Source organism: Apodemus sylvaticus, chromosome 19 (genome assembly GCF_947179515.1).
Source record: "Apodemus sylvaticus chromosome 19, mApoSyl1.1, whole genome shotgun sequence".
Classification (NCBI taxonomy): Eukaryota; Metazoa; Chordata; class Mammalia; order Rodentia; family Muridae; genus Apodemus; species Apodemus sylvaticus.
Window position 1 is genome coordinate 35,468,078 of NC_067490.1, and position 17,438 is coordinate 35,485,515.

Sequence of the window (17,438 nt, forward strand, 5' to 3'; positions counted from 1 at the left end):
TAATCATCCCCTGTCAGATATGTGGTCGGTGAGGATTTTCCTCCATTCTGCAGCCCCTCTTCCCCCTCCGGTGATGGTTTCTTGCACTGTGCAGGAGCCTTTTAATTTCCTGCACTCTTGTCTGTCGGTTCTCTGCATTATTTCCGGAACCATTAGACTCCTTTTTAGAAGTGGTTTCCCTATGTCTCCTCTGGCAGTTTTGAGTCTTCTATTAGGGGCTTTGATGCATTTGGAAATGATTTTGGTACAGGGTGAGAGATAATAAAGTTTTCTTGTGTGTGTTATTTTGGCTTTTTAAACACAGGAAATATTGTAGCCTGTGTTGTATAAATGGGAATGATCCTGGAGAGAAGGAAGAACAAAGATGCAAGGAAAGAAGGTACTGCTGAGGTGGTGGCTTTGAGTAAAGACACAGGGTCTGCCTGCATATGGGACAAAATGACATTTGATACTCTTTGGCTTCTCCCAAGTGTGACAGGCTCTCCCAGCTCCTTGCGATAAGAGGGTTTTCTTTACTGAAGCAAACTTTCAGATTTTCTTTCCCTTTTTTTTTAAAACTTGTCCCCCAAATCTCAAGTCAAGCTAGATTTTAAAATTTGTTTGTTCATAATTAAATGGAATATTTTAATGCAACAGCTTGATTCTTTGCAATAGCCAATAGTACTTGCTCAAGGTGGTAACATCAAGTTTAGGGGGGAAAACACATTAGGAGTCATCTGTGAGTAAGAAGACCAACTGTAGCACTGCGCCAGCCTCCTCGATCCTGAATTAGAGATGATGTCATTAGTTAAGTGCCAAATAGACAACACAGATGAATGATGGTAGGAGTTTCCACAAGAGTGTGGTAGCTCTGGTCTAGGATGGAGACGGGCTTTGTGGAAGAGGAAAATCTTAAATGTTTGAAACAAGCTGCGGATAAGTGAGACATGAGGGTTGTTTTTGTTTTTGTTTTTGTTTTTTTTTTAATTATGATGGGAGGTGGAGGCTTACAATAGCCTTCTGTAGGATTTAAGGAAATACTGCTCTCATCCAGGGCAGTAGACAGCTGTAACAATTATGTTTTGATAGTCTAGTCTTTTCTTGGCTATACATTATTGTCTGAGGTGATATGTGATGGTGAATTTATACCCTATTTAATACAAGGAGATGATAGCTTTTTAACACTCTGCCGCATATTCCTGCAGGCAGGAAGGACCAGACAGTGCCTAGGAAAGAGCAGGAAACCAGAAGATAATATGCAAGGCATTTATCCTAATTGCTTGAATTTATTTCTGATCCTCTTGTCTCCATCTCCCGAGGGCTGAAATCGCATGGATGTTGTGCCACCATGCCCGGTTTATTTGCTGCCCAGAATGGAACACAGAGCTTTGGGAATCCTAGGCGAACGCTCTGCCCACTGGGCTGAACCCTCAGCCCAGAGGCCCCTTTACAGTTTATTCTAGTTAGAATTTATGTCATTGAGTTTGAAATCCTTCTGATTAAAGGGTTGACAAAAGTTAAATGCTTGTACAGACCCCACAAAATGTATTTGGAGGCATCATGATTTGAGAGTGTATATACTGTGAAGTCGATAATTAAAAAGCATGGACTGTCTTCCTGGTGTTGCTGTCGTGCAGAGCCGCGATTTCGTGGCACCTGTGTGTCCCGCCTCATTCTCTAAAGCTAGAGAACATCTATAGTAACTGGTGGTATAGGCGTATCTCGCAACTGTAAACTGTAGCTCATTTTTTTCCTTTTTTTTTTTTTTTTTTTTTGCTTTTATTACATTTTATATCCAAGTAAAACAGGGGCTACAGCAGTGTTCTTTGGTGAGTTTTTAAATGTTTCAGTCCTGTTTATAATGATATGATTCTTAAATGCCTAATGACCAACTCCACATTTTCAAGGAAAAAAAGGGTTATCACTTTTGGTTATTGGCTAAATAGTTTGGGGTTGTTAAGTGTAAAATCTTGAACGATTTTTCTGGCTAATTCAAATTGAACATAATTATTGGATAGTAAGTTGTATTCTCCTGAAAACTGGGAGAAGAAAACTCACTCTGTAGACCAGGCTGGCCTTGAACTCAGAAATCCACCTGCCTCTATCCCCAAGTGCTGGGATTAAAGACTCCACCACTGCTTGGCTGAAGAATGTGTTTTGAAAAGACGTTCTTGAACAAGGAAAAACAAATGATATGTTTATAATATGTTTCTTATCCAAACTTGTCTGTCAATGTCATTCTAAGTGTAGGAAAAACACTGTCTGAGAAAAAAAAATCATGATGTTGACAATAAAACCAGGCAGAATTACTCTAACGACAGTGCATGTCTTAGACAGTATTTTCAAAGACACCAAGGAATTCAGTAAAATAGCAGGCACAGTGAGGAAAATAATTCATATGATACCAGAGTAAAAATATCCCATTGTTTTCTAGGAAGGATTATCAACTGAGAAAAAAATCAGAAAGTAAAAGAAATGAGACTATACTTATCACAGTAAGGAGCAACAACAAAAAGTCACTTGGTTTTGTTTTCCTGCCCACTCTTCAGTAATATCATTTTTGGCACTGAGCCGATGAATTGGTTTTAAAGACAAAGTCAAGGCTATCGTGTGAGAACTGAGTTTGTGACACGTTTGTCAACAATTCCGATCATAAGTGTTATTTCTACCAAGTGTTAGCTTAAAAGCTTAAGAGACTTGGCCTTTTTCTCTCTTGAATGAAAACTACTTTTATTTGAAGTATTCTAATGGAGATTTCAAATGGTAAAGTCAATGAAAACATTTCCTATTAGTAAGTGCAGAGAGTATAATATATGAATGCCAACACAAATGTTGATAAAATTTGCTAATTAGTAACTAGACTATTAGTGTGACCCAATTATTGACAAGGAATCAAATAATAGTTTTGGTTTTAAAATTCAGTGTACCTTTACTGTCAATTTCTTTTGTGTAAGGATATTTGTATATATTCATTTATATATTTTTGATAGAAAGTAGAAATAATCATGAAAGGATTGGGCTGGGAAAAAATGGCTCATCAGTTAAGAGCACTTAATTGCTCTTACAGAGGACCCAGGTTTGATCCCCAACACATAAATGGTGGTTCACAAGCACCCATGACTCTAGTTCTAGGGGTTCAGTACCCTCTTCTGACCTCCGTGGGTACCAAGCATGCATGTAGTGGCTATGCATGCATGCCCTGCAAAACAGTCACATGTAAAGTCAGAGACATGAATCAAAATATTTTTAAAAAACAGAATGGCTCAGGAAAAAATCCTTTACACAGCTACAAGCGTCAAAGCTAGAGTCCCCTAACAAATAATGAAAACAACAACAACAACAACAACAAAAAGATAGAAAACATGTTTAGGGAAAAGAATGAAATTCTAGCAAAGTGAAAACATTTGTCTGGATGCCTTAGCTAAAGAAAGGCTCCTTTTTAACCAGTGCCTGGAAAAACCTCACAGAAATATTATGGTCTGAAGAAAAATTAATGTTCTAGTGAAGATGTTAGTTTTTGTTTGATTTGAGTTTCAAGTGCACGGTAATATGCTTTATGAAAGAAAAGGATATCTGAGTCAATTATATATATTTGGGCACACATGTGTAACTCTAAAGATTAAATACAAATTCTCTGGCAAAAACATTTGATTATTTTCCTGATGGGAAGAGTGTCTCTGGGAAAGTGAGTTTGGTTTAAGAGAATTACCTTCTGAGGTCAGTGCTACTCTGCCTGGATGCAGGGCTTGGAGATCACAGCCAGAAACAACTGAGAGTCCTTCTGGGAGATTGCCTTGCCTTTTTAGGTAATGAGGGTCTCTCTGTGTTTAGGGTAACATGATTGACAGCTCCACGCCAGCTCCAATTAGCACTCTGTCATTTATTGGCTTCTGCTCTCAGATTATGTGCTAACTTCACAAATATTTCAACCATGGGAACAGCAGCTATCGAGTGTCTGCTTCCCAATCCAGCCTGCCAGAGCTACAGTGAAACACAAGGAAATAAGAGTACAAATGGTTTGTCAAGAGAGAATTGTCATTTGTGTCTGTACCTGTTTGACAGCAAGAGGTCTCTGGTTTCTTCTTAGGGCTTTGTGTGTGTGTGTGTGTGTGTGTGTGTGTGTGTGTGTGTATAAATGGGTTCTTCTGTGAAGATTCAGGGATGCAGTTTTTGTATTACCAGACTTCATTTATAGACAATGGGGAAGAGCCAGTTTCAGAAACTATGAAAATCGTTTGCTCAATCTTTTTTGCTGTTGTGAATATCTTCTATTCCTCACAAATGGCAACTGTAGTAATGATGCTGTCATTGTAATTCCAGACTTTAGGAATACATGTTAATATATAAGTTTCTAGCAAGGAGAAATGGGACGTGGGTGCAAAGAGTTTGATAATCAAATATAAACCACTTGGGTATGTAACAGTCAAATGAATTAAAGCGGTGTTCTAAGTTTACCTAATTTTTCAATTTTGATGAAAGTCTTTCAAGTGTCTTCCCATTTTTCTCCCATGCCATGACCTCATTGTATGAATTATGCTGAAAATGGATTCCAGGGAAATGATATCGATGTCTAAAACCCTTTTTGCCCTCTTTCCTACTCCTGTAGTTCAGTGATCCTCTAATAAAGGCAACTTGTTTCTTTTCTATGCTGGAATAAGCTTGGGTGCCTTTCCATAAATGCAGCTTCTGAATCTAAGCAAAGTGGAAGTTAAAAATAACATATAAATAAAGAGTTTCTTCCTCAGAAGCAAAATGGCTCAGAAAAGGCAGCATCAACTCAGAGCAAGGGGGCCAGAGCAGCCTTGAACCAGGGAGTGTGAGTCCAGTCACCCACCAGCTCCCAACTAAGCCGGGAATCAATCATGTCGGAATATGCCACACGTTGAGACAGAACTTCAAAGGGGGAGACGGGCTAGCAATTCCTTTTCAGCTGAGGAAGAGAGGATAGAGTTCTTCTAGCTGGCTGAATGCTTTCTCAGCCAGAGGGCAATGGGCAGGAGGATTACTTAGTGGTGGGCAGCAGTCTCTCCTCTTTTCGTCACCTCTTCATCAGCTCAGGCCAAGTGCTGAGGAAGGTTGAGGGTGAGATGCACAAGAATGCCAACGACATGATTGCTGGTGAACCTAACCCTTCCTCAGACCCTCGATCAGTGTAATAAGACAGAAATTCCACCCTTGACTTCTGTTGTGCCATCCTTTGTTTTCTTATATTTCTTTCTGCAACAATTAGAACTTTTGGTTGGGGGGGGGAATCTATTAATATTAATGAGACAAGCATGCACCTTCTTATTTTACACTGAGATATGGTGGCTTTAATAGCGTGCCAGTTAGGGTTATTAATTCCAAAGTTCTTGTCGGTGCTCTAGTTACACAGTAGTTCTAGATCAACTTGCACTTCTGCTTTAGGAAGGCGTAAGACAGAATGGAGCAACCTCTTTGTGCCAGGCTCTGTGCTGGAGCCTGGGCTGCCTCGGCAGTCTGGAAGGGCTGGTCAAGACCGCTGCAAAGGGCAGTTCCAGTGAATGAGTCTCCTCAAGAGCAACCCGATATTCGGGTCAGGAGCAGCTTAGGTGGTTTCAGCAATCCAAACCTCATGGCTGTGGAAATACTCCTGTGGGTCATGCTCACAGCCCTTAGGAAGGTTGGTGTAGAAGGAGCCCAGGTAAAGAGCCTGTTCCAGTGAGTCGGGTATACACAGAGAGGATGTGCCTGGCCAGGAACGGACTGCTACGCCTTCTTCTTCTTCTGCGGTGTATTTAATGGCAGATTCTGAGAAGCCCACAGGGACCTCACGCATCTTATTTATGCTTGCATTACCAGTGACCCATGCCAGTGGAACATGGATTAAAAAATCCACAGAGAAGTCCAAAGTTAATTTTAGTTATTGCTTCAGTGTCCAACCCTCAGTCCCTTGCAAGCCTTGTTTATGTTGGGTGTGAAGAACTTGAGAGCAGCGAAGGCTGTTAAATACTGAAATGAATTAATAAGCAGCTGCTCTTTCCTGGAGAAGAATGAAGATCTGCACCAGTTAGGATAGTTAGTCTAAAGGCTGTGTCCTTTGACGGGGTTTAGATCATGCCCAGGGATAGCTCCTTTGAACCCTAGGAGTCTTCCTGTTCTTCAGAGTTCCTTTCCTTCTCTGCTCCTTTCCCTTCCTTCACTATCCACTGTAGGGGAGAAAATCAGCTCACAGCTGAACCGCAAAAAGAAAGAGAAACAGTTACCGCAGCAGGATGGAGATAGTATTTTTCTACCCTCATAAAAACAATGGCATCGTTTTCATGTTCAAATTTACTTCACAGAGGAAGACAGAGAAAGTCGGAAGGGCAGTTGACAGGCTTGCACTCGGAGTATTGTCTTTCCCTGCTTCTTAGAGTATTATCCAAGCTACGCCATATGTGCCTCTCACTTTACAGTGATGGCCAAATAAATGTTCAGATTCCATGCCTTATCAATGTACAAAGGGCAATTTGAACATAATATAGATAACCTCTCTAGGCACTTGAACGCAAAATTACAAATAGTTCTGGCATCAACCACAATAACAAAAGTTCTATCAGTTTAAAAAAATCTCTGCTCTTTTGATTTGGTGTCATCTTTTTAAAATATAAAATAACTAATGTCTAAAAAACAACAACAACAAAAAAACCCACACCTTAAACCAAAGGCTGTATTGTCCAGAGTCTAGGATTTAAGAACTGCAGGGACTCTTTCCTACAAAGAAATCTGTAGCGGACTAAATGGTCTACCATGTGGTGTCTCTGCTTCCAGTTTCCTGGATGCTGATAAATGAATTCTTAGCTTCTTTCAGCCATGGTCTCCTCATCTGTCAAACAGGGGTGTGTGGGGTGATGGTGAAACCATGTCTAACTTGTCATCCCGAGTCAAGGAGAGACATGGAACAATGTGAACAAGAATTCAGCAGTTATTTGTAAAGACTGCATAGCTCTCTCTCTCTCTCTCTCTCTCTCTCTCTCTCTCTCTCTCTCTCTCTCTCTCTCTCTCACACACACACACACACACACAGACCCTCCGCAAGATTTCTGACATCATATCATAATCCTGTGGATTATTTTATTCTATTAAAACTGAGACATTTATTTTCACTTTACAAAGCACAGTACACTCATAACACTTCGGCATCTGTAATGTTCATTACTTCTTCCTCATCTCCAGCTCTGCCCCACGTAGACCCTTTCCCTATCCCAACACAAAAGTTAGCAATCACAATGGAAGAGATTGAGAGAATTGCTGTTCTAGTTTCCAACTCCATGGTTTGATTCCTCCTCCCCTTGTGATTCCTAGCTCCTCCTACGGGAGGGAGGGGTTTGTCTCCTGTTTGCATTTTCATTGGAAGACAAGAAAGGGGCGGGGTTAGTGAGAGTGAAGGTGTAGCAAAATTTCGTTTTTTTCGTGGCAAAATGATCCTTGTAAAAGTGAAGTGATATATACGTGGTTATATTTAATCTGTCCAGTGCGATCACAACTGTCCTGCCAGACACCACGAAGTTCCACCTTGGTCGATGTATTTCTGGAGTTTGAAACAGCTGCCTTTCAACAGCTGCATTCCAGTAAGATTTGGGCAGGTGGCTCTAGATCTGCCGCTTGCCACTCATATCCAGACAGAGGCTTCGGTGCTCACGGCCCACAGGAAAGAGTGTGTCTTCTGTCTGGAGTAGGCGCTGTGGTAAGGGGATGGGTGGGAGCTGGAGTCTGGGCTATGAGGAAGAAGTCTGCCACCTTTATATTTAAGCACACGGAGGAGGAAGTTGAAGGACTTCTTTCATTCAAGGAAAGTGGGAAAGGGCAAAAAGACTAAATCACGGTTTTTGTTGCAAATTCACCTCAGCATAAACAATATCCGCAGTGAATCCCTTTCTCTTACTCTCAGAGTGCTTACAGTGCACCAGCCAGCTAAGCACACTTACCACAGACATTTCCAGAGTTTCAGCCACAAGTCATTAATTTGAGACAATATTTTTGTAAATGTGTGTGTGTGTGTGTGTGTGTGTGTGTGTGTGTTTCCCAAGAGGCGGGGAAATATCAAGCCTCTGTCTTCCTGCGCTCTCTTCTCCACTGGGAGGCACAGCTGCTGAGCCCCAGCTGCTGGTCAGAAGCTAGAAGCGGGAGGAGAAACTGGGGCTCAGCGGGTCATCTTAGAAGGAGTGTACCCCTGAAGAAACAGCAAGGGGCTACAGAGGAAGACAGAAGCCCTTACAAACCCACTCAGCTCTGGCTGCCACCGATGGAACTTACAGAAAAGAGACTGGTCTGTCTAAAACCCATATAGATGCTTGCCTTGGTCCAGAGTTTGCAAAGCTAAAATTAAATAAAGAGAAGATGGGGTGGTAGGGAGGGGACAGGATATTTAAGGAGGAAAGAAAAAAAGACAAATGCACCATTTTCTTGTGAAAGCTACACACTTCTTCTACAGGCTGCGAAAGGCAACAACGAAGCATACACGGACAGACAGAAGTTGAACCTTCGTTCAAGCAAAGTGGGAAAGGGCAAAAGACTAGCCAACAATTGGGTTTATTTTAAACATTTTGTCATTTGCTCTAAAAATCAAAAAGAGGGCAGCCGTCCCTCCCCCCTCGCCCACCGCTCTAGAGGTTTCCAGTTCTCATCAGAACGAACACACACGTGTCTGAAGACCAACTCTAGGCCAGCCATCTAGCGCCTTAGCATTACCATTAAAATCAGTCTCAATTTTACACGTGTAAAAGACCTTATGTAATTTGGCAGTTAAGATGCTGTAAGAGACCCCAGAGTCACAGGTACTCTGGATCAGCGCTGTGAAGCAGCAATGAAAAACATTGGCGCTGCAGGCATCACAGGAAGAAAAAAACAACGGAGCATTTTAATGGTGCATTTTATTTAAGCCAATATAACCAATAGGCAACCGCTGGACATAATAGAACATGCAAACTCAGTATAAAATGTTAACGAGGTGAGGTTTTACATTATTTTCTTTTTCAGTTTTGGAAATCCAGTGTGTATTATGTCTGACCACATCACCATTCATCTTAGCCACACACCGCAAAGGCTCAGTAGTCACGTGTGGTTAGTGGCTACAATTCTGACCAGCTCAGACTACAATCTTTCCACTGAACTTTATTCAAAAAAAACCCAAAAGGAGTCCTCTGTACCACCGAGCCAGGCCTAGGGCAGGGTGCTACTTTCTAGAGACATCTACCCGTAGAAACAAATGATGGCATGCAATCTCTTAGCCACGTGGTCCTGGGGTTGGGTGGGATCTCCCGAGAGAAGTCAGGGGCAGGGTGGGCGCTTAGCCCAGAGTCGGGTACAGTGCGGGAGGGGCAGCGGGGAGACTGCACTCCCTCCTCCGCTTACCTGAGTCCACGCTGAGACCCAGGCTCTGGGCCACGTCCCCCGCGGGGCTCACGAAGGGTCCCCCCGGCGCAGCCCACGCGCCGCCCCCCGGCTCGCCCTTGGCGGAGAGCTCGCAAGGAGGGCTGCCGGGAGCGGGCGCCGAGGCAGGGGCCAGGCGGCCGGGACGGCCAGAGGCTGCGGGCATGAGCAGAGGCCCATAGCGCGGGTCAAAGTGGGGCGCGTAAACCTCGTGCACTGCTGGCCGCGGGTAGGCAGAGGCTTGTGCTCCCAGGGCGCCGCCCAGCGCGTAGGGATGGTGCGGGTGCGGGTGCGGGTGCGCGTGGTGCGGGTGCGCGTGGTGCCAGTCGGCCGCGCCCTGGTGCAGGTGGCCGTGCAGCGCGGCGGGAGAGTAGGGGTCGGTGGCAAAGGGCAGCTCCGAGTGTGCGGCGGCCAGAGGGCTGCCCAGGGGCGCGGGCACCGGCGCCTGGTACGCGCTGTTCCAGAAAGAGGCGGGGAAGCTGCGTTGGCTCATCGGGAAGGTGCCTTCTGCTGCTCGGGGCGGGAGGAAAGCAAGAGAAGAGCATCGCTGAGGTCGTGTCAGCCCTACCCAACAGGGGGACTCGGGGTCAAGGGTGGGTGGGAAGGCGCCCGTCTCTGGGAGGCAATGAGGCCAGGGTACTGAGAAGTGAGACCAGGAGGATACCTGAATCATCTAGCAGGTGATGGTGGAGGAAGGGGATTTACGGAGTAAGAGCGTGCCCTCCTCTCCTCACTGGACCAGGGCAGATTCTTTCCTGGCTGCAGCCCGGCATCAGCTTTGTCTGTCTGCGGCTTGGCTATCTAACCCCATCCTTTCTCCCATTTCAATCCTTCTCGCTCCACGCTCCCCTTCAAAGGTAGGTGCTCCCTAGACGGTGAGACCAATGGCAGACTTCCAACTCCTATTATTAGTGCTTTTTCCCCCTAGAGGCTTTCTTTCAAATAGTCTCCCCCCTCCCAGATGCTGGCAGGGGTGGAGGGTGGGGTGAGAGGGGGTGGGTGTGGGGAACTCGAGGAGGGGGGACCAGAAAAAGGGGCAGTATTTGGAATGTAAATAAATCAAATAAGTTATAAACAATATTCCCCTTCCTGCGAGAATTCAAGATGAGTGAGGGAAGTATAATAAAAGGGCAGCCCAGCCCGTGGTGTTTGCACAGACAGCTTGAAAAACAAGTTTTAAATAACAAACGGTCTGATAAAAGCTAGGATGGCAGGAATGATAAAATAATAATAATAATAATTAATAATAATAAATATCAACCATTATCATTGTCATTGACGGGGTATCATTGTCAACTCCGTCAATTTGGTAGCGTGGTAGTAAGAAAAGGGCTCTTAGGTCAAATATGTTGCCTTGGGTAGAGAAGAAGAGAACGGAGTTCAATCCAAAGCCCTTTTACAGAACACCTCTTCTGGGGAAAACATAGACACCATATGCTAGAAAATCTAAAACAAACGGCTTGGAAATCATATGCTGAACAGTGATCCAATGTCCTCCTAAGAGAAGTTAGGTAATAGAATAAAAGGAGAGTTTGAAATTCCGTCTAAGGACTTGTGTAAAATAACAAGGAGGAATGACAACTGTCATTCCCGCACAACGGACAAATGAATATTAGTTTTCTGTTGTAAGACTTAGTTGCCACTTCTTAGCTCAGCTACATAACAAAGATTAAAGAGTGCTGATGAATCCTTTCCTCAGTGTTGGTAGGAGAGGAGACTGCTACCTGTTCATAGTTAAAGCAGATGTCTGTGGGGAACGTAGACAAAGACTGATCTGTTTTGTAAATTTGTGTCTTTGCCACGCCACTGGCTTGCATTATAAAGAATTTCTGCTTTAAGATTTCTCAAATAGTTGAAGCCTGGCAAAAGTCTGGCTAGTTTTAGGAGGTCTTCGAAAGCAGATTTTACTTGTAGGGAGGTTTGATGGGCAAATTTTCAGAAATTGCGAAGGAGCCTTGTAGATTGCTGGTGAAGGCTCTGCTCTTTCTGGTGTGAGAAACCTCTCAGGTTTCCACAAAAACATCCGCAAACATTCCAATTTTGGGCTCTCATAACTTTCTCTGGGAGGGCTTGGAGACCAGGTATTATTCTAATTTTAGAGACCTGTAAATATGGACCTTAAAGAGATTAAGAGACTTGCCCAAGGTCATACTGCTAGGAATTGGTAGAGCCAAAGAACCAATTGTATGGCTTCTGATTCCAAGGCCAGTGTCCTGGCGTCACTGCTCCAGGCCATGCTGTCCTCTGCATCTATAAGAACAGCATGCACTCTTTCCCTTTTGAAACCTCTTCTGGTTCTTGCCGCCCTCCAATACCGCTTTTCACTCCCTTTGTTACTGTGCCCTCGGCAGCGGCCGGGCTGCTTTGGGGCCCTGGAGGTCGACTGCAGGAAGGCAGATAACCCTTCACCTACTCTTCTCCACGGGGGGTCTCACTCACCTCTCCAGGGTCCAGAGCTTCTGTGTGCTTTGCTGCTGGTGCAGCTTGGGGTGTAGCTGCTAGGTTGGCTAAGGGCCCTACTGAAATGTTCGTCCACCACGGAGCTGATGTCCCCCTGGAAGTAGGTGAAGAGGACACATCTGGAGTTGATGTATTCAGCTTCGGGTGCCCGCTCTTTCTCTGGGCTGCTCTCCTCTTCTTTGACACTGGCTGGGTTTTGGTTGGAAAACGAGGAGCTCCCGCTGGCAGTGCTGCTGGGGCTGGCGCTGCACTCTTGGGCTTCCTGCATTTTTGAGTAGTAGGCTAGTTTCTGTTCAAAGAAAGAGTTAAACATCAATTCACAAGAGAGGGTCCATCTCTGTCTAAGCGTCGTGTCTGCCACATAAAGCCACCAATCAATGGCAAAACAGTTGTCTCTCGGCCTGCAAGATTCCCTAAAGGAAATTCGCCCTACCTGATACCTCCTCTTCCCAGAATTGCATCTGAGCTGCAGGAAAAACTCTCAAAATGTTGAGGTGAAAAACCTCAGAAGACAACCAACCATCAACCAATCAAACCAAGAAACCAAACCAAACAGAGGAAAACCTAACCCAACTGTAAGCCTAGGGTTCCCCTCTACAGGGGAACTCAGAGCAGAAGCACTGATAAGCATCCTCAAGATGACATAGAAAAACAGCAATGAGAAACAAAATCTACATTTCACAACCAGGGATGAAGTACTACAGGAAACAGGAAAGAGTTCCAAAATCATAACTGGGGACATGAGGGTCTTTTTAATAAGTGGAAGTAGGATTTTGTTAAGTGTACCCACAAAAACATCTCCAAAGTCAGTGACTGTTGTTTTCATTAGTTTGATTGGTTTTGACCCAAGGGTGGCCTGCAACTTGCCATGTAGCAGAGACTGGCCCTGAATTAAAATCGTTCTGTCTCAGCCTCCTGGGTGCTGGGGCCACAGGCATATTCTCTGTATTTGCAGTTTTAAAACATCATTTAAGTAAGGAAAAGTTAGCAAGCGGCTAGCACACTGTCAGCATCTTCAAACACGATTAGGACAGAAATTATAAAAAGGAGCATGAAAGAAGGTTGAGCCTTGGTTGAGCCTTGATGTACCACTGGGCAAATCATTGTATCATTAAAACTTTAAAACGAGATACAGCTCCTGAGAACATTGTCTTAGAATGAGCTACAGCTTGGGTATACTGATATACCATTCTGAAGGCAGAGATGGCCTTGAAGGAAGGCAGAGTATTACAGAGGCATTTAATATAGAAGCCAGGTCTGGGGTCCAGGAGGAGAAAGGACCAACTAGTGAACCCTGCCTTTCTTCTCTTTGTGGTAGATGGTCCCATAGTGCGGAAGGGCTGCTGATCTCAGAATCAAACTAGTTACTTAGCTACTGGGGCCAAAAGGTAACAGTTTCTAACATCATCACACTCCAATGCCATGTTCGTTCCCACTTCATTTACAATGATTCCTAAATCTAAGACTACAAATTCTATTTCGGAAAGCTTGTGAGGAGAACTTAAGGCAAAATTTACTCACTTCATATTTCGTTGATATTTGCAAACAAAATTGTTTAAAGTATTAACGCAAACATTACAATACGTGTCAACATTTTCCAAAGGGAAGACCAGGCGCGTACTTCAGCCTGGTCCAGACTTCAGCCCCAGGTGTGTGTGCTTTCGCTTTTTCCCTGGAACACTGGCCTTAAATTCTGCTTATCTCCGCCAGGGACATGGAAGGAAACACTGATTGGCTAGACACACAGCTCAGGGAAAAGGGAAGGAGGAATCGAATGAAGCCTTCACAGTTTGCAGGAGCGGGGTTAAGCGCTCTTGAAAGAGACTTGGGGTTGTGGGATTCTGCGACTGTCCCAGAAAGGTTGAGTTCCTGGAGCTGGCGAACTACACTGGAATAACACTCTCTGAAATTCCGTAAAACACAGACCAAAAGGCCGCTGCAGTCTGAGGGTTTCTGCTGCTAAGGAACCCACCAGTTACTTAGCTACTTGGCCGGACCAGACTGAGACCGCCTGAGACTTGGAGAAGCCGGCTTTTGATCTTCTTTTTATTTTTATTTCTATGGTCAAGACCAAAGTTCGGATTTCCCTGAGTGAACTTTGTGAGAAGCCCTTTGAACCTGCACCAGACTCTAAAAGGAAAATTCAGTCTAACTGATCTGGGAACAACTTGGGTGAACGTCCGCATGCCTTAGGTGCTGCTGTCTCAAGACAGAAAAAGCACCAGCTAAAAAGAATTAGTTAATAGCGGTCGCGGCTCGCGCGGTCCCAGCATCATCCCATCTTTGGGTGCCTGTCTGTCGCCCCTGGCTTGGGGGAGCTCAGGCGACCTTTCAGGTACATTTGTAACCGTGTGTGTGTGTGTGTGTGTGTGTGTGTGTGTGTGTGTGTGTGTTCCACCGGTTCCCGCCCCATCCGGACAGACCCGTACCTGGTGGTAGGGAGTGTAGGCGGCTGCGAAATAAGACTGTGGGGGACCGTAGACCTGGTACATAACATCCAGACAGCTCATGGCTCCCCGCCGCGGAGGCAGCTGAGTGGTTTCTCATCAAAGCTGTTTTGGCGAAGCTCAAGGATGCTGCGGCGGCGGCGAAGGCGGCGCCCGAGTCCCGGAGTCATGGGCCGCGGGGTAGCGCTGGCCTGGCGATGCAGTAAGCTCGCTCCCCTCTATCTCGGCGGTTCCAGCCGGGCCGCGCTCCCGGGCAGAAGCACCCGGGCTCTCGCTAGAGCGCATTTAAACCCGGCAGCCCGCGGCGCGCTGACGCTAGAAGGGGGCGGGGACCAAAGGACAGCAATGCGGTCGAAGTCTTTCCCCGGACTCCCTCGCGGAAAGCTTGTGTCCTAGGTGCCAGAGACTGAGGATCGCGAATGTGGGGGCCACCCCAGGCTTGCCTCCTGGAGCAGCAATTTCCTAGGGATTTCCCTCTTTCCTCGTTTCCACTTGGGACAAAGACTGCAGAGACACAAAGATAGCCAGGAACAGTGACAAACGGGCTGCGTGGCAGCAGAGCGCAGGGAAGTCTAAGCAGTTCTTGTAGCAGAACCTCTGCCCGCAGTTCCCGATCGATCTTGGATGGGGAGGGACAGGGCTATCTTTTGGAATCCCCGCATTAAGATAGGGGTTTCGGGACTCCTTGGGGGGAAGTGGCCACTGTGGCTAAAAACTGCAACTTTCCCCTCTGTCCCATCTCCTTTGCGCTCCCACCAACCCCAGCAACTCTCTTCAATTTTAATTCTGCTTTCTTGGGTCATATCTTGTAATCTATGGTTCGTTCCTATCTCCTTCTCTTGAGTGCCCTTCAATGAACCAACTCGGTCCACACGGACAGTGCCCGTTCTGTGCAAACTACTTTCTAAGATTCTGTGAGCTCCCACCCATCCTCCTAAGCTTGGCTGGCCAAGCTCAGTGTCCACCTGGCCTTTAAAGGTCCCCAGTATTTAGAGCGATGACTCCGTGGTTCTAAGTCAGAGTACTCGGGCTGTTTCTTTGGTTAGTTATAAAAGCTGTGTTTCATTTAAGGCAAAACAGTGTGTCCTCCAGTTGTGAAACATGCGCCTTAGTGGTTCCTTTTCTCGTCCAGTGCTGCCGGCGGGAGGGCGGGGTGGGCACTTATTGCAGTGCAGGGTGGGCTGTTCCTGGTGTCTGCTTTAAATCCCACCAGAAACCCTTGGGGGGAGGGGACAGACAGAGCAATGGGATCCTCCCTTTAGTGTAAAAGCGAACTGACACAAGGTTACCTCCATGGCAAGGTCAATTGGCAAAACGTTTTGTTGTTGTTGTTGTTGTTGTTGTTGTTTGTTTTGTTTTTTTTCCTCTTACTGACAGAACCTCAAGGAACCTTGGAGGGCCAGTCTTGGGGCCTCGGGCACAAGTGATGAGCTTTGAGAACCCAGTACAGGCACCGTGGATAGATAAGTGAACAGAAAAACCTTGTTATCTGCCAGTTTTAAACCCAATAGCAACTGATCAGGATTCTCACCCAGGTTATTCAAGCGCAAGGAACTAACTTTTGAAGACAACTCTTTTTAGAAACAGAGTGTGGAACATTTGAAATCAAATTACTTCTGTGTTGGTGGATTTTGTTTGTGTTTTCCAAAAACAGGGCTCCAATTCAGCTTATAAATGGGAAGCCATCCTGGGGAATTCCTCTACTGACTATGATATAATGTATTACAAAGTGTGAAAACTGTACTGGATGGTATTCAAATTTATAATGCCAACACTTTGTAGGCTGGTGAAGGAGCATCACCAGATTTTGGGGCAATTTATTCTACACAGGTTACCATTCCTGAAAACCAAAATAAAACAAATACATATAAATTACCTCCCAGTACAGTTTTTAGGAGCTGGGCCAAGGTTGGCTTAACCAAGCAGGTAGGGGCACTGTGTAGCTTTGCACTGTGGAGGTGCACAGGAGACAGAATATCCTGCTCAGGTCTCTGCTACCCTTTCTCAGAAAAGTTTCAGATGGTGTGCACAATGCTCCAGGCCTGTTCCATCTACTCCCTGTCATGGATGCAGGAGACCTTGCTCCTAGATTCCACACATTTGGCTGCTGACTCATGCTAGAAGCTAGGAGTTAGTGCAGGCCACAGGTCTACAGACTCCTGAGCAGGCCAGGTCCCAAACAGTCCCTGTGCTAGTGAAACTGAGACCCAACTTTTGCTGTGTCAGCCCAGCTCTCTCTATTCAAGTCTCCAGGTCATCTTTGAATGCAGAGGCTCCACTTTCAAAGAGCACTTCTTCAGAAGTCTCTGCAGAGTGGAGAAGCCAGCCATTTTGCTTGTGTACAGAGATGGTGTGGTGTGTGTGTGTGTGTGTGTGTGTGTGTCTTTTGTCCTCCTCACCGGCCCCCTTTAAGAAGAAGAGTCTAGCTGATGGTGTTTTAGCTAGCTCAATACGCCCTCCCTCCCTCTTTTTCTTTCTTAGCTTTGGACTTCAAGGCAAAGAAAAAATCACAACTTCTTCAGGTCCAGTAAGGCCCAGTACATGCTGTATCTGAAAAGGACCACAGAAGAGGAGTCTATTGCAGGAAGGAGGAGAAGATAATGCAGTTATCCCAGGCTGCTTTTGGTCCACAGGACTCCATCCCCTCTAATAGGAGGTAGTTTATAAGAATCTCTGTAAATGGGGATGGCCCATGAATTTAGAGGAACGTAAGGAGCTTGGTTAGTGAGAATCAGCCTTGAAATTAGAACATTCCTTTCCATCCAAACCATATATTAAGAAAAATTAAGAGCCTCAGAGATCAAAATACATCCATCAGTGTTTTTTGAAACACTGTGTGTGTGTGTGTGCTTGCACATGTGTTTGTGTGTGTTCTGCTTGCATTGTCTCTGCATGTTATGCATGTGCCCTGTCACTGCAGAGGTCAGAAGAGGGCATAAGACCTCCAGAACTGTGTTGGTGATGGCTGGTAACTGAACTCCGATCCTCAGGAGGACCAATAAGCACTCTTAACCTCGAAACACCTCTCTAGACACCCAAAATGTCCTCTTAATACCCCAGGTCACCAAGGTGTGATATACTTGAAATCCAAGCACTCTGGAATGCTGATGCGCCAGGAGTTTGAGGTCAATGAGACCCTGCCGAACATAAACTGATGAAAGAGAGTCCATCTAGTCTGCA

The 17,438-nt window shown here is 45.4% G+C and overlaps 1 protein-coding gene across 2 annotated transcripts; it reads right to left on the bottom strand.

Moving 5' to 3' along the window:
• Window positions 1-9,268: 9,268 nt before the first annotated feature.
• Vgll2 (vestigial like family member 2) lies at window positions 9,269-14,321 on the bottom strand. Of its 2 annotated transcripts, none has more exons than XM_052164543.1 (3): window positions 14,241-14,321; window positions 11,791-12,100; window positions 9,269-9,858 (listed from the first exon to the last, which is right to left on the bottom strand). In XM_052164543.1, the coding sequence occupies exons 1-3, from the start codon at window positions 14,319-14,321 to the stop codon at window positions 9,269-9,271; spliced, it is 981 nt and encodes a 326-aa protein (XP_052020503.1). The 2 variants fall into 2 exon arrangements, with proteins under 2 accessions (XP_052020503.1, XP_052020501.1); XM_052164541.1 differs by having other exon boundaries at window positions 9,269-9,861.
• Window positions 14,322-17,438: the final 3,117 nt, after the last annotated feature.

Bases quoted from the DNA above. Each gene is read 5' to 3' on its own strand.
- Vgll2 (XM_052164541.1), bottom strand. From the start codon at position 14,321: ATGAGCTGTCTGGATGTTATGTACCAGGTCTACGGTCCCCCACAGTCT. The intron at 12,101-14,240 runs GTACGGGTCTGT...TTCTTTGAACAG, and splicing joins CCTACACTCCCTACCACCAG to AAACTAGCCTACTACTCAAA. The intron at 9,862-11,790 runs GTGAGTGAGACC...CGCCCCGAGCAG, and splicing joins AAGCTCTGGACCCTGGAGAG to CAGAAGGCACCTTCCCGATG.